Source organism: Phoca vitulina, unplaced genomic scaffold (assembly GCF_004348235.1).
Source record: "Phoca vitulina isolate PV1807 unplaced genomic scaffold, GSC_HSeal_1.0 scaffold57, whole genome shotgun sequence".
NCBI lineage: Eukaryota > Metazoa > Chordata > Mammalia > Carnivora > Phocidae > Phoca > Phoca vitulina.
In genome coordinates this window covers 5,306,101-5,318,407 of record NW_022589760.1, presented here as the reverse complement: position 1 = coordinate 5,318,407, position 12,307 = coordinate 5,306,101, and the positions used below count along the sequence as shown (strand labels likewise).

Sequence of the window (12,307 nt, the reverse complement as noted above, 5' to 3'; positions counted from 1 at the left end):
ATTATACTACAGCATTTTCACCCTATATGTACTTGGTTAACTAGTCTCCAATAGGGGGGATTAAGGCATATTGGGAGATTAAGATAGTTTCCTTGACTATTTCTTAGGGAAAGATTTTCTGAATGATTCTAGAAGTAATTTAAATATGATTCAGGTACCTTTTGTTTTTTTTATTAACAAAAGGTATGATTTTTGGGTTGTTATTTGTTTATATAGAGTAGTCTTAACCTGGGCATGGCTTGGACTTGAGATCATGATTTTCAAGTGTAATTATTATCTAGTCTGCTTAGACTCTGCATCACTTTAGATAGGTCATAGTGATAAAGCTTAGAACTAAATATTAGGACATAATTATTCAGGTAATTAATTTTATGTTATTTTTTCTAGGAAATTCACTTAATTTTCCTATATTTTGCACCAGTAAAACAGAGGGGGGTCTTAATGGACTTGCAGTATTTGATGTATTCTATAACATGTGTGGAAAGTTTTCCAGCTATGAACACATAGCTTAGCAAAAATGTACTGTAGTAGTGTGTTGGTTTTCCTCTAAAGAAAATCAGTAACTCATTTATGATCTCTTTAACAAAAATCAGATAAGTTAAAATAATAAAAATAACGATTTCCTCAAAATGAAATTAAATTTTTAAAAGTAATAAGCATTATTATTATGGTCATATGATTCAGTGATGAAGTTTAGCAGCATGAGTTTGGGGATAAAAGCATATCACTACTTGAATGAAAAAAAAATGTTGGCTTTACTTTTCTCATTTTTTTTTTTTAAAGAAGAGGTGGAGGTAGATTTTTTTTTTTTTTTTTGAAGATTTTATTTATTTATTTTACGGAGAGAGAGATAGCGAGAGCAAGAACACAAGCAGGGGGAGAGGGAGAGGGAGAAGCAGGCTTCCTGCCGAGCTGGGAGCCCAATGTGGGACTCGATCCCAGGACCCTGGGATCATGACCTGAGTTGAAGGCAGACGCTTAACGGCTGAGCCACCCAGGCACCCTCTCATATTTTTTAATGGTCCCATTACCTACAACCCTATTTTTATATTAGAAGTAAACTGCCAACACCTGAGTACAATGGTAGCTATGGACTTTTTGTATAGGTGGGTTTAGGGATTTGCCATAAAGCTTCATTTTCACAACAGATAGCCACATTGTTTTTTACTTTGGTTTTTGAGATGGGTTCTCTGAGGTAGAGCTGATGGAGGTTATGGGGAGGCTAAGGCCACTGCTACTTCTCACAGTTTCATGTCATGTGAACTGTTCAGACCTAGAGGATTACCTTCTGAATAGAGCATAATTAAATATTTTCTTCTAAGAAGGCAAATAGTACTAAAAACTGTCATGGAGACAAAGATAACTTACTCAAAAGAGCAAGTCTTTGAGGTTAATTAATTATATGTATGCAAATGGTGCTGTTGTTGTGCAACTTGCAAATGGTTCATATTTATTCTTCAAAGCAATCTTAGCAGGAATTTTTATATGACAACCCGTTTAGCAGTTAAAGTTACATAGTTTAAAGCAGTTCCACTGAATTAAAGACATGTCTAAATTTTAATGTATTTTAGGATAAATGCATATATGCCTTTTTCCTCAATTAGTCCAAATTAGGGAGATTTTACTATGTATTTAATTCCAGTGCTGCTGTAGGTACCTGGTAAAGGAGTAATGAATGTTGCACATTAGGTAAGAAGCTACAATTGATTTTTGGTACTATTTGGCTTTTCTGCTTAAGTGCTGATATTTAAGTTGTAGGGAAACCTCTGAATGGGTCTGTATTATTATGTTTATCCTTTTCCTTGAACTAATGAAATAAACACATTATTGATTTTTGGCATAAGCTTTGTTAAGGTAGTTAATATGCCTTACTAATTTATTTCATGTGATTGGATTAGTACCATTATTGTTTATGAATAAACTTTTTTCCTTTAGTTCAAAAGAATGTAGAAGCTTCAGAAGAAAAGAAGATCCTCCCTGCAAAGAAGAAAGTGAAAGAATTGAGAATTTTGGATCCCAAAACGGCCCAGAATCTGTGTATGTGATGTTTTCTGTATAAGGGGTGGTGGTGATGGTGGTGATGAGGAGTTGTTGAATATTTTTACACAAAGTTGTAACTGATTTGAACAGGTATATTTAGCATCTGCTAGAAACAAAATTGTGTGTAAACGTGATTTGAGTTGCCTTTTTGTCATTCAGACCATCATAATTTAGTCTTCCTCAGGTTAGATGAAACTTATGAATAATAAAGCTTTGGAAAATACTGATAATTAAGCACTGTTACAGAGTAAGACATAAGGTTCACTCAAAGAGTTCAAAAGAGTGTTATGTTTCCCCTTTCTGCCTAGACCTAGGTGTGATAGTTTTGGACTATTCACTGGTCACATTGGGCAAATCCTTTTATTGCTATGCCTTTATAGTTGAAGTAATTGTGATGTTAGAGAGTTATATTGTTAACCACTGCACTTAACTACTGGTAGTGAACCGGGGGGAGGAATTAAGATGGTGAAGGAGTTGGGGAACCCAAAGCTTGTCACAGCTCTTGAACACAGCTAAGTGGTTATCAAATCATTCTGAGTGCTCAAGAAAATATTCGGAGGTCTTAGAGAACAAAAACTGCAAGTCAACAATTAGAAAAGCTACCACCTTTTGGAAGGAATCCCAGAACATGAAGGAAGAGAAAAGGGGGCAGAAGGTTTATTTGTTTCAATTATAACTGAAAACTTCCCTAATCTAGGAGATACATCAAAATCCAAGAAGCAAAAAGACCTCCTAGTAAATCTAACATAAGCTCACTATTGCCAAGGCATATCATAGTCAAATTCACAAAATACAGACAAGGAAAGAATCCTGAAAGCAGAAAAGGATAAAAAGTCCTTAAACTACAGGGGAAACAGATCACATTCACAGCAGGTCTGTCCACAGAAACTTGGCAGGCCACAAGAGAGTGTCAGGATATATTCAATGTGCTGCATGGGAAAAATATGCAACCAGGAAATCTTTATCCAGCAAAGCTGTCATTCAGAACAGGAGAGATAAAGAGTCTCAGACAAACAAAAACTTAAGGAGTTCATGGCCACTAAACCAGCCCTGCAAGAAATTTTAAAGGGGGATCTTTGAGTGGAGAAGAAAAAAACCAAAAGCAACAAAGACTAGAAAGGAACAGAAAACATCCCCAGAAATACCAACTCTATAGGTAACACAATGGTACTAAATTCATATCTTTACTGAAAGATATGAATCGCTCTGAATGTAAATGGACTAAATGCTCGAACCAAAGACATAGCATATCAGAATGGATTAAAAAAACCAAGATCTATCTATATGCTCCCTCCAAGAGACTCATTTTAGACCTAAACACACCTGCAGATTGAAAGTGAGGGGATGGACAAGCATCTATCATGCTAATGGATGTCAAAAGAAAGCTGGAATAGCCATAAACATATCAGAGAACTAGATATTTAAGCAAAGACTGTAACAAGAGATGAAGAAGGGCATTATATCATAAAAAAGGGTTCTATCCATCAAGAAGATTTAACAATTGTAAATATTTATGCCCCCAAAATAGGAGAGCCCAAATATATAAATCAATCAACAATAAACATAAACTCATTGATACAGTAATACTGGGTAACTTTAACACCCTACTTAGAGCAATAGACAGATCATCTAAGCAGAAAATCAACAAGGAAACAATGTCTTTGAATGACACAGTGGACCAGATGGACTTCACGGATATATTCTCAACATTTCATTGTAAAGCAGCAGAATACACATTCTTTTTGAGTCTACATGGAACAATCTCCAGAATAGATTACATCCTGGGTCACAAATCAGGCCTCAAGAAGTACAAAAAGTTCGAGATCATACCATGCATATTTTCAGACCACAATACTGTGAAACCTGAAGTCAATCACAAGAAAAATTTTGGAAAGACCACAAATACATGGAGGTTAAAGAACATCCTACTAAAGAATGAATGGGTTAACAAGGAAATTAAAGAAGAAATAAAAAAAAATTATATGGAAACAAATGAAAAAGGAAACATGACACTCTAAAACCTTTCAGATGCAGCAAAGGCAGTCCTAAGAAGGAAGTATATTGAAATACAGGCCTACCTCAAGAAACAAAAGTCTCAAATACACAACCTAAGCTTATACCTAAAGCAGCTAAAATAGGAACAGGAAATAAAGCCTAAATCCAACAGAAGAATGGAAATAATAAGGATTATAGGAGTAATCAATGATACAGAAACAACAACAACAAAAAATCATTAGAACAGATCAACAGTACTAAGAGCTGCTTCTTTGAAAGACCCAATAAAACTAATAAACCCCTAGCCAGACATATTAAAAAAAAAAAAAAAGAGAGAGAGAGAGAAAGGAACCAAATAGAGAAAATAACAAATGAAAGAAGATAGATCAGAGCCAACACCACAGAAATACAAACAATTATAAGGCAATACTATGAAAAATTATATGCCAACAAAGTGGACAATCTGGAAGAAATGAAGAAATTCATAGAAACTTACAAACTATCAAAACTGAAACAGGAAAAAAAAGAAAATTTGAACAGACCCATAACTAACAATGAAATTGAATCAGTAATCAAAAATCTCCCAACAAACAAGAATCCTGGGCCGGATGGCTTCCCAGGGAAATTCTGCCAGACATTTAAAGAAGAGTTAATACTATTCTTCTTAAACTGTTTCAGAAAATAGAAATGGAAGGAAAACGTCCAAACTCATTCAATAAAGTCAGCATTACCTTGATTTCAAGACCAAAGACCCTACTAAAAAAGAGAACTACAGGCCAATATCCCTGATGAACATGGATGCAAAAATTCTCAATAAAATACTAGCTAATTTAATTCAACAGTACATTAAAAGAATTATTCAATATGACCAAGTGGGATTTATTACTAGGCTGCAGGGGTGTTTCAATATTTGTAAATTAATGTGATACACCACAGTAATGAAAGAAAGGATATGGACCACTGATCCTCTCAATAGATGCAGAAAAAGCATTTGACAAAATGCACCATCCTTTCTTGATAAAAATCCTCAACAAAGTAGAAATAGGTGGAAAATGCCTCAACATCATGAAGGCCATATACAGAAGACCCACAGGTAATACCATCCTCAATGGGGAAAAACTGAGAGCTTTTCCTCTATGATCAGGAACAAGACAAGGATGTCTACTCTCACCATTACTGTTTAACATAGTACTGGAAGTCTTAGCCTCAGCAATCAGACAACAGAAAGAAATAAAAGGCATCAAAATTGGCAAGGAAAAAGTCAAACTTTCACTATTTGCAGATGACATGATACTCTATGTAGAAAACCTGAAAGACTCCACCAAAACTTGCTAGAAGTAATATATGAATTCCACAAAGTTGCAGGATATAAAATGAACTTGCAGAAATCTGCTGCATTCCTATACAGCAATAGCGAAGCAGCAGAAAAAGTAATTAAGGAATCGATCCTATTTGCAATTGCACCGAAAACAATGATACCTAGGAATAAACTAAAGAAAAGATCTGTACTCTGAAAACTACAGAACAGTTATGAAAGAAATTGAAGAGGACACAAAGAAATGGAAAAGCATTCTATTCTCATGGATTGGAAAAACAAACGCTGTTAAAATGTATATACTATCCAGGGGCGCCTGGGTGGCTCAGTCGTTAAGCGTCTGCCCTCAGCTCAGGTCATGATCCCAGGGTCCTGGGATTGAGCCCCGCATCGAGCTCCCTTCTCAGTGGGGAGCCTGCTTCTCCCTCTCCCACTCCCCCTGCTTGTGTTCCCTCTCTCGCTGTATCTCTCTCTGTCAGATAAATAAATAAAATCTTTAAAAAAATGTATAAACTATCCAAAGTAATCTACACACTTAATGCAATCCCTATCAAAATACCACTATCATTTTTCACAAACAATCCAAAAATTTGTATGGAATTACAAAGGACCCTGAATAGGCAAAGCAATTTTGAAAAAGAAAAACAAAACAGGAGGCAACGCGATTCTAGATTTCAAGTTACGTAACAAAGATGCAGTGATCCAGGCAGTATGGTACTGGCACAAAAATACACACATAGATCAATGGACTGTAATAGAAAACACAGAAATGGACCCACAGTATATGGTCACCTCATCTTTGAGAAAGCAGGAACAAATATCCAATGGAGAAAAGAGAGTTTCTTCAGAAAATGGTGTCAGGAAAACTGGACAGCAGCATGGAGAAGAATGAAAGTGGACCACTTTCGTACACCATAAACAAAATTAAATTCAAAATCAATGAAAGACCTAAATGTGAGACAGGAAACCATCAAAATTCTTGAGAAGAACACAGACAGAAACCTCTTTGGCCTCGACCATAGCAACTTATTACTGGACACGTCTCTGGACGCAAGGGAAGCAAAAGCAAAAATAAACTATCAGGGCTTCATTAAGATAAAAAGTTTTTGCACAGCAAAGGAAACAATCAACAAAACGAAAAGGTAGGAGAGGAGGGGGGAAAGATGGCGGAGAAGTAGGGGACCCTATTTTAACTGGTCCCCAGAATTGAGCTGGATATCTAACAGACCACTCTGAGCACCCACAAAACCAGCCTGAGATGTAAGATCTGGATCTCAAAAAAACAGAATATCGCAGGCGGTTGGTTTTGAGGTACGAATTGTGGAGCCGTGATTCCACGGGCAGATATAGGAGGATAAACGGCAGCGGGAGGGTGCCTGGCCGTGGGGATCCTGCACCGCCGGTGAGCAACAGTCTCGCGCGCTGGGGACGGGGCACAGACTCGCAGACCCATAGCGGCAGGGAAAGGACTCTAGGGCAGCCCCCGGGCTGGAAACCCGGAGCAGTGGACTCACGCACGCGTGAACTGGGAGCGGCTGGCGGTTTTAGAAGCACAAAGGGCAGAGATGTGCCCCAACCTGGAGGCAGGACTGGGAGCACTGCGGAGGGGCGCACAACCCAGACTGCTGCAGTTTATCGGAGCAGGGACAGAAATGGAGACAGTGTGTCCCGGAGAGCTCACGGAAGAACAGACTGTGGTCTCTCTGCTCTGAGGCAGAGGGTTGGAAACAGTCTCTTCTGCTCTGACTTGCAAAAGAGACGCGGAAACCCGCCAGGGAAAGCCTCCAGAGAGCAAAAGCCCCAAAGACTGATTCCCGCTGAGCCCATCCCCCACCACAGGGGGGCAGGGCAACACCGCCCAAACAGGGTTGCCTGAGTAACAGCGCAGCAGGCCCCTCCCGCAGAAGATAGGCTGGGAAAACAAGAGGCCAGCAACCCTAAGGTCCCAAGAAAACAAGTGCATCTTGCTTGGGTTCTGGTCAATAATTTGGACTCTATACATTCCCTCAACCACCCATCAACAGAATGACTAGGAGGAGGAGCCCCCAAAACAGAAAAGACTCAGAGATTATGACTTATGCTGCAGATTTACAAATGGATACAGATATAACCAAGATGTCGGAGATGGAATTCAGGCTAGCAATTGTGAAGACAATAGCTAGAATGGAGAAATCAATTAAAGGCAAGATAGAGTCTCTAAGGGCAGAAATGAAAGCTGAATTGGCAGAACTTAAAAATGCTATCAATGAGGTCCAATCCAAACTAGATAATCTAACAGCTAGGGTAAGTGAGGCAGAAGAGCGAATAAGAGACCTGGAAGACAATATAATAGATAAAAAGGGAATAGAGGAGGCCAGGGAAAAACAGCTCAGAATCCATGAAAAGAGAATCAGAGAAATAAGTGACACCATGAGGCGTACCAATGTCAGAATAATTGGAATCCCGGAGGGAGTGGAGAGAGAGAGAGAGGACTAGAAGGTGTATGTGAGCAAATCATAGCTGAGAACTTCCCTCATCTGGGGAATGAAACAAACATTCGAGTCCTAGAGGCAGAGAGGACCCCTCCTAAGATCAAGGAAAACAGGCCAACACCCCGGCATGTAATAGTAAAACTTGCAAATCTTAGAACCAAGGAAACCATCTTAAGGGCAGTTAGGGGGAAGAGATTCCTTACGTACAGAGGGAGGAACATCTGAATAACGTCAGACCTATCCACAGAGACCTGAAGCCAGAAAGGCCTGGCAAGACATATTCAGGGTACTAAACGAGAAGAACATGTAGCCAAGAATACTTTATCCAGCAATCCACGACCGGCAGAAACTGAAAGAATATGTGACCACTAAGCTGGCCCTGCAAGAAATATTAAGGGGGGTTCTATAAAAGGAGAAAGACCCCCAAGTGTGATATACAACAGAAATTTACAGGGACAATCTATAAAAACAATGTCTTCACAGGCAAGATGATGACAATTAATTTATATCTTTCAATAATCACTCTCAACGTGAATGGCCTAAACGCTCCCATAAAACGGCACAGGGTTGCAGGTGGATAAAAAGACAGGACCCATCCATATGCTATCTACAAGAGACTCATTTTGAACCTAAAGATATATCCAGACCGAAAGTGAAGGGATGGAGATCCATCTTCCATGCCAGCGGACCTCAAAAGAAAGCTGGGGTAGCAATTCTTATATCAGACAAATTAGATTTTAAACTAAAGCTTGTAATTAGAGACACAGAAGGACACTATATCATTCTTAAAAGGTCTATCCAACAAGAAGATCTAACAATTGTAAATATCTATGCCCCCAACATGGGAGCAGCCAGGTACATAAGCCAGCTGTTAACCAAAATAAAGAGTCCTATTGATAACAATACGTTAATTGTAGGAGACCTCAGTACTCCACTTTCAGCAATGGACAGATCATCTAAGAAGAAAATCAACAAGGAAACAAGAGCTTTGAATGATACATTGGACCAGATGGACCTCATAGATATTTATAGAACATTCCACCCTAAAACAACAGAATACTCATTCTTCTCGAGTGCACATGGAACTTTCTCCAGAGTAGACCACATACTGGGTCACAAATCAGGTCTCAACCGATACCAAAAGATTGAGATTATTCCCTGCATATTCTCAGACCAAAATGCTCTAAAACTGGAACTCAATCACAAGAAAAAATTTGGCAGAAATCCAAACACTTGGAAGTTAAAGACACACTGCTCAAGAATGTTTGGGTCAACCAGGAAATCAAAGAAGAACTTAAACAATTCATGGAAGTCAATGAGAATGAAAACTCATCAGTCCAAAACCTATGGGATACTGCAAAGGCAGTCCTAAGGGGGAAATACATAGCCATCCAAGCCTCATTCAAAAAATTAGAAAAATCCCGAATTCACCAACTAACTCTATACCTTAAAGAACTAGAGAAAAAGCAACAAACGATGCCTAAGCCATGCATTAGAAGAGAAATAACTAAAATTAGAGCAGAAATCAATGAATTAGAAACCAGAAACACAGTAGATCAGATCCACGAAATTAGAAGTTCGTTCTTTGAAAGAATTAATAAGATCGATAAACCACTGGCTAGACTTATCCAAAAGATAAGAGAAAGGACCCAAATTAATAAAATGATGAATGAAAGGGGAAAGATCACGACTAACACCAAGGAAGTAGAAACAATTATTAGAAATTATTATCATCAACTATATGCCAATAAACTGAGCAATCTGGATGAAATGGAGGCCTTCCTGGAAACCTATAAGCTGCCAAAACTGAAACAGGAAGAAATTGACAACCTGAATAGGCCTATAACCAGTAACGAGATTGAAGCTGTGATCAAAAACCTCCCAAAAAACAAGAGTCCAGGGCCTAATGGATTCCCTGGGGAATTCTACCAAACGTTCAAAGAAGAAATAATACCTATTCTACTGAAGGTGTTTGGAAACATACAAAGAGAAGGAAAACTTCCAAACTCATTCTATGAGGCCAGCATTACCTTAATCCCCAAACCAGGCAAAGACCCCATCAAAAAGGAGAATTTTAGATCGATATCCCTGATGAATATGGATTCCAAAATCTTCAACAAGATCCTAGGTAATAGGATCCAACAATACATTAAATTGGTCATCCACCACGACCAAGTGGGATTTATCCCCGGGATGCAAGGGTAGTTCAACATTCGCAGATCAATCAATGTGATAGAACACATTAATAAGAGGAGAGAGAAGAACCATGTGGTCCTCTCAATTGATGCAGAAAAAGCATTTGACAAAATACAGCATCCTTTCCTGATTAAAACTCTTCAGAGTATAGGGATAGAGGGAACATTCCTCAAGCTCATAAAATCCATCTATGAAAAACCCACAGCTAATATCATCCTCAATGGGGAAAAGCTGAGAGCCTTTCCCTTAAGATCAGGAACACGTCAAGGATGACCACTCTCGCCACTATTATTCCACATAGTACTAGAAGTCCTAGCAACAGCAATCAGACAACAAAAAGAAATAAAAGGTATTCAAATTCGCAAAGAAGAAGTCAAACTCTCTCTTTTCGCAGACGACATGATACTTTATGTGGAAAACCCAAAAGACTCCACCCCCAAATTACTAGAACTCATCCAGCAATTCAGTAATGTGGCAGGATACAAAATCAATGCACAGAAATCAGTTGCTTTCTTATAGACTAACAACGCAACTGTAGAAAGAGAAATTAGAGAAACGATTCCATTTACAATAGCACCAAAAACCATAAGATACCTCGGAATAAGCCTAACCAAAGAGGTAAAGGATCTATACTCTAGGAACTGCAGAACACTCATGAAAGAAATTGAAGTAGACACAAAAAGATGGAAAAATATTCCATGCTCATGGATTGGAAGAATAAACATTGTTTAAATGTCTATGCTACCCAGAGCAATCTATACCTTCCATGCTATCCTGATCAAAATTCCAATGACATTTTTCAAAGTGTTGGAACAAACAATCCTAAAATTTGTATGGAATGAGAAAAGACTCCGAATCGCCAAAGAAATGTTGAAAAAGAAAAACAAAGCTGGGGGCATCGTGGTGCCCGATTTCAAGGTCTATTACAAAGCTTGGTGATCACCAAGACAGCATGGTATTGGCACAAAAACAGATATATAGACCAATGGAACAGAATAGAGAACCCAGATATGGACCCTCAACTCTATGGTCAAATAATCTTCGACAAAGCAGGAAAAAGTATGCAATGGAAAAAAGACAGTCTCTTCAATAAATGGTGCTGGGAAAATTGGACAGCCACATGTAGAAGAATGAAACACATGATTTCAGGTTTGTGAGATTGAACTTCCTGCTTCCTGCTACAGGTGGAGTCTGCTTGAGATTCTCTGGCTCCGTCTGCCTCTCTCCTCTCTCTCTCACTCTGTCTCTGTCTCTTTCTACCCCCATCCCTCTCTCTCTAAGTAAATAAATAAAAATCTTTAAAAAAAAATGGGTAGAAAACACAAATAGACACTTTTCCAAAGAAGTCATCCAGATCCTAACAAACACATGAGAAAATGCTCAACCTCACTCATCATCAGGGAAATACTAATCAAAACCCCAATGAGATACCATCTCTTGCTTGCAGAATGGCTAAAATTAACACAAGAAACAACAGGTTTAGGTGAGGATGCGGAGAAAGGGGAGTCCTCTTGCACTGTTGGTAGGAATGCAAACTGGTGCACTCACTCTGGAGAACAGTTTGGAGGTTCCTCAAAACATTAAAAATAGAATTATCCGAATATCCATCCATTGCACTACTAGGTATTTACCCAAAGGATACAAAAATATATATTCAAAGGATTATATGCACCCTGGTGTTTGTAGCAACATTATCAACAATAGCCACACTAAGGAGAGAGCCGAAATGGATGGATAAAGAAGAAGATTTGGTGTGTGTGTGTGTGTGTGTATAGATATGCAATGGGATATTACTCAGCCATCAAAAAGAATGAAATGTTAGCATTTGCAATGACGTGAATGCAGCTTATATGTATTATGCTAAGTGAAATAAGTCAATCAGAGAAAGACAAATTCCATATAATTTTATTCATAAATAGAATTTAAGAAAGAAAACAGATGAACATGTGGGAATGGGGAAAAGAAAAAAGAGAGAGGGAAACAAACTGTAAGAGACTCTTAATGATAGAGAACAACCTGAGGGTTGATGAAGGGAGTAGGGTGGGGGATGGGCTATATGGGTGATGGGTATTAGAGGGCACTCTTTGTGATGAGCACTGAGTGTTGTATGTAAGTGATGAATCATTGAATTCTGGTCCTGAAACCAATATTGTACTTTATGTTAACTAAATTTAAATAAAAATAAAAAACCTGTTTAGTGAACCTTAAAGCCTTCAACAAATCAGTCCGCCATTAAATACACTTTTGCTAAAGCAGCTGTACAGTTAAACCCATCTTCATTTAACTAGGC

At 38.4% G+C, this 12,307-nt stretch overlaps 1 protein-coding gene across 3 annotated transcripts in view; it reads left to right on the top strand.

Annotated features, from left to right (window-relative positions):
• Positions 1 to 12,307, top strand: part of DIAPH2 (diaphanous related formin 2) — a 951,942-nt gene that overhangs the window by 434,408 nt on the left and 505,227 nt on the right. For all 3 annotated transcript variants that reach the window (XM_032390097.1, XM_032390096.1, XM_032390094.1), the window contains one exon: positions 1,936 to 2,037. In XM_032390097.1, coding sequence (XP_032245988.1) covers positions 1,936 to 2,037 — 102 coding nt within the window. The remainder of the gene's footprint in view (positions 1 to 1,935; positions 2,038 to 12,307) is intronic.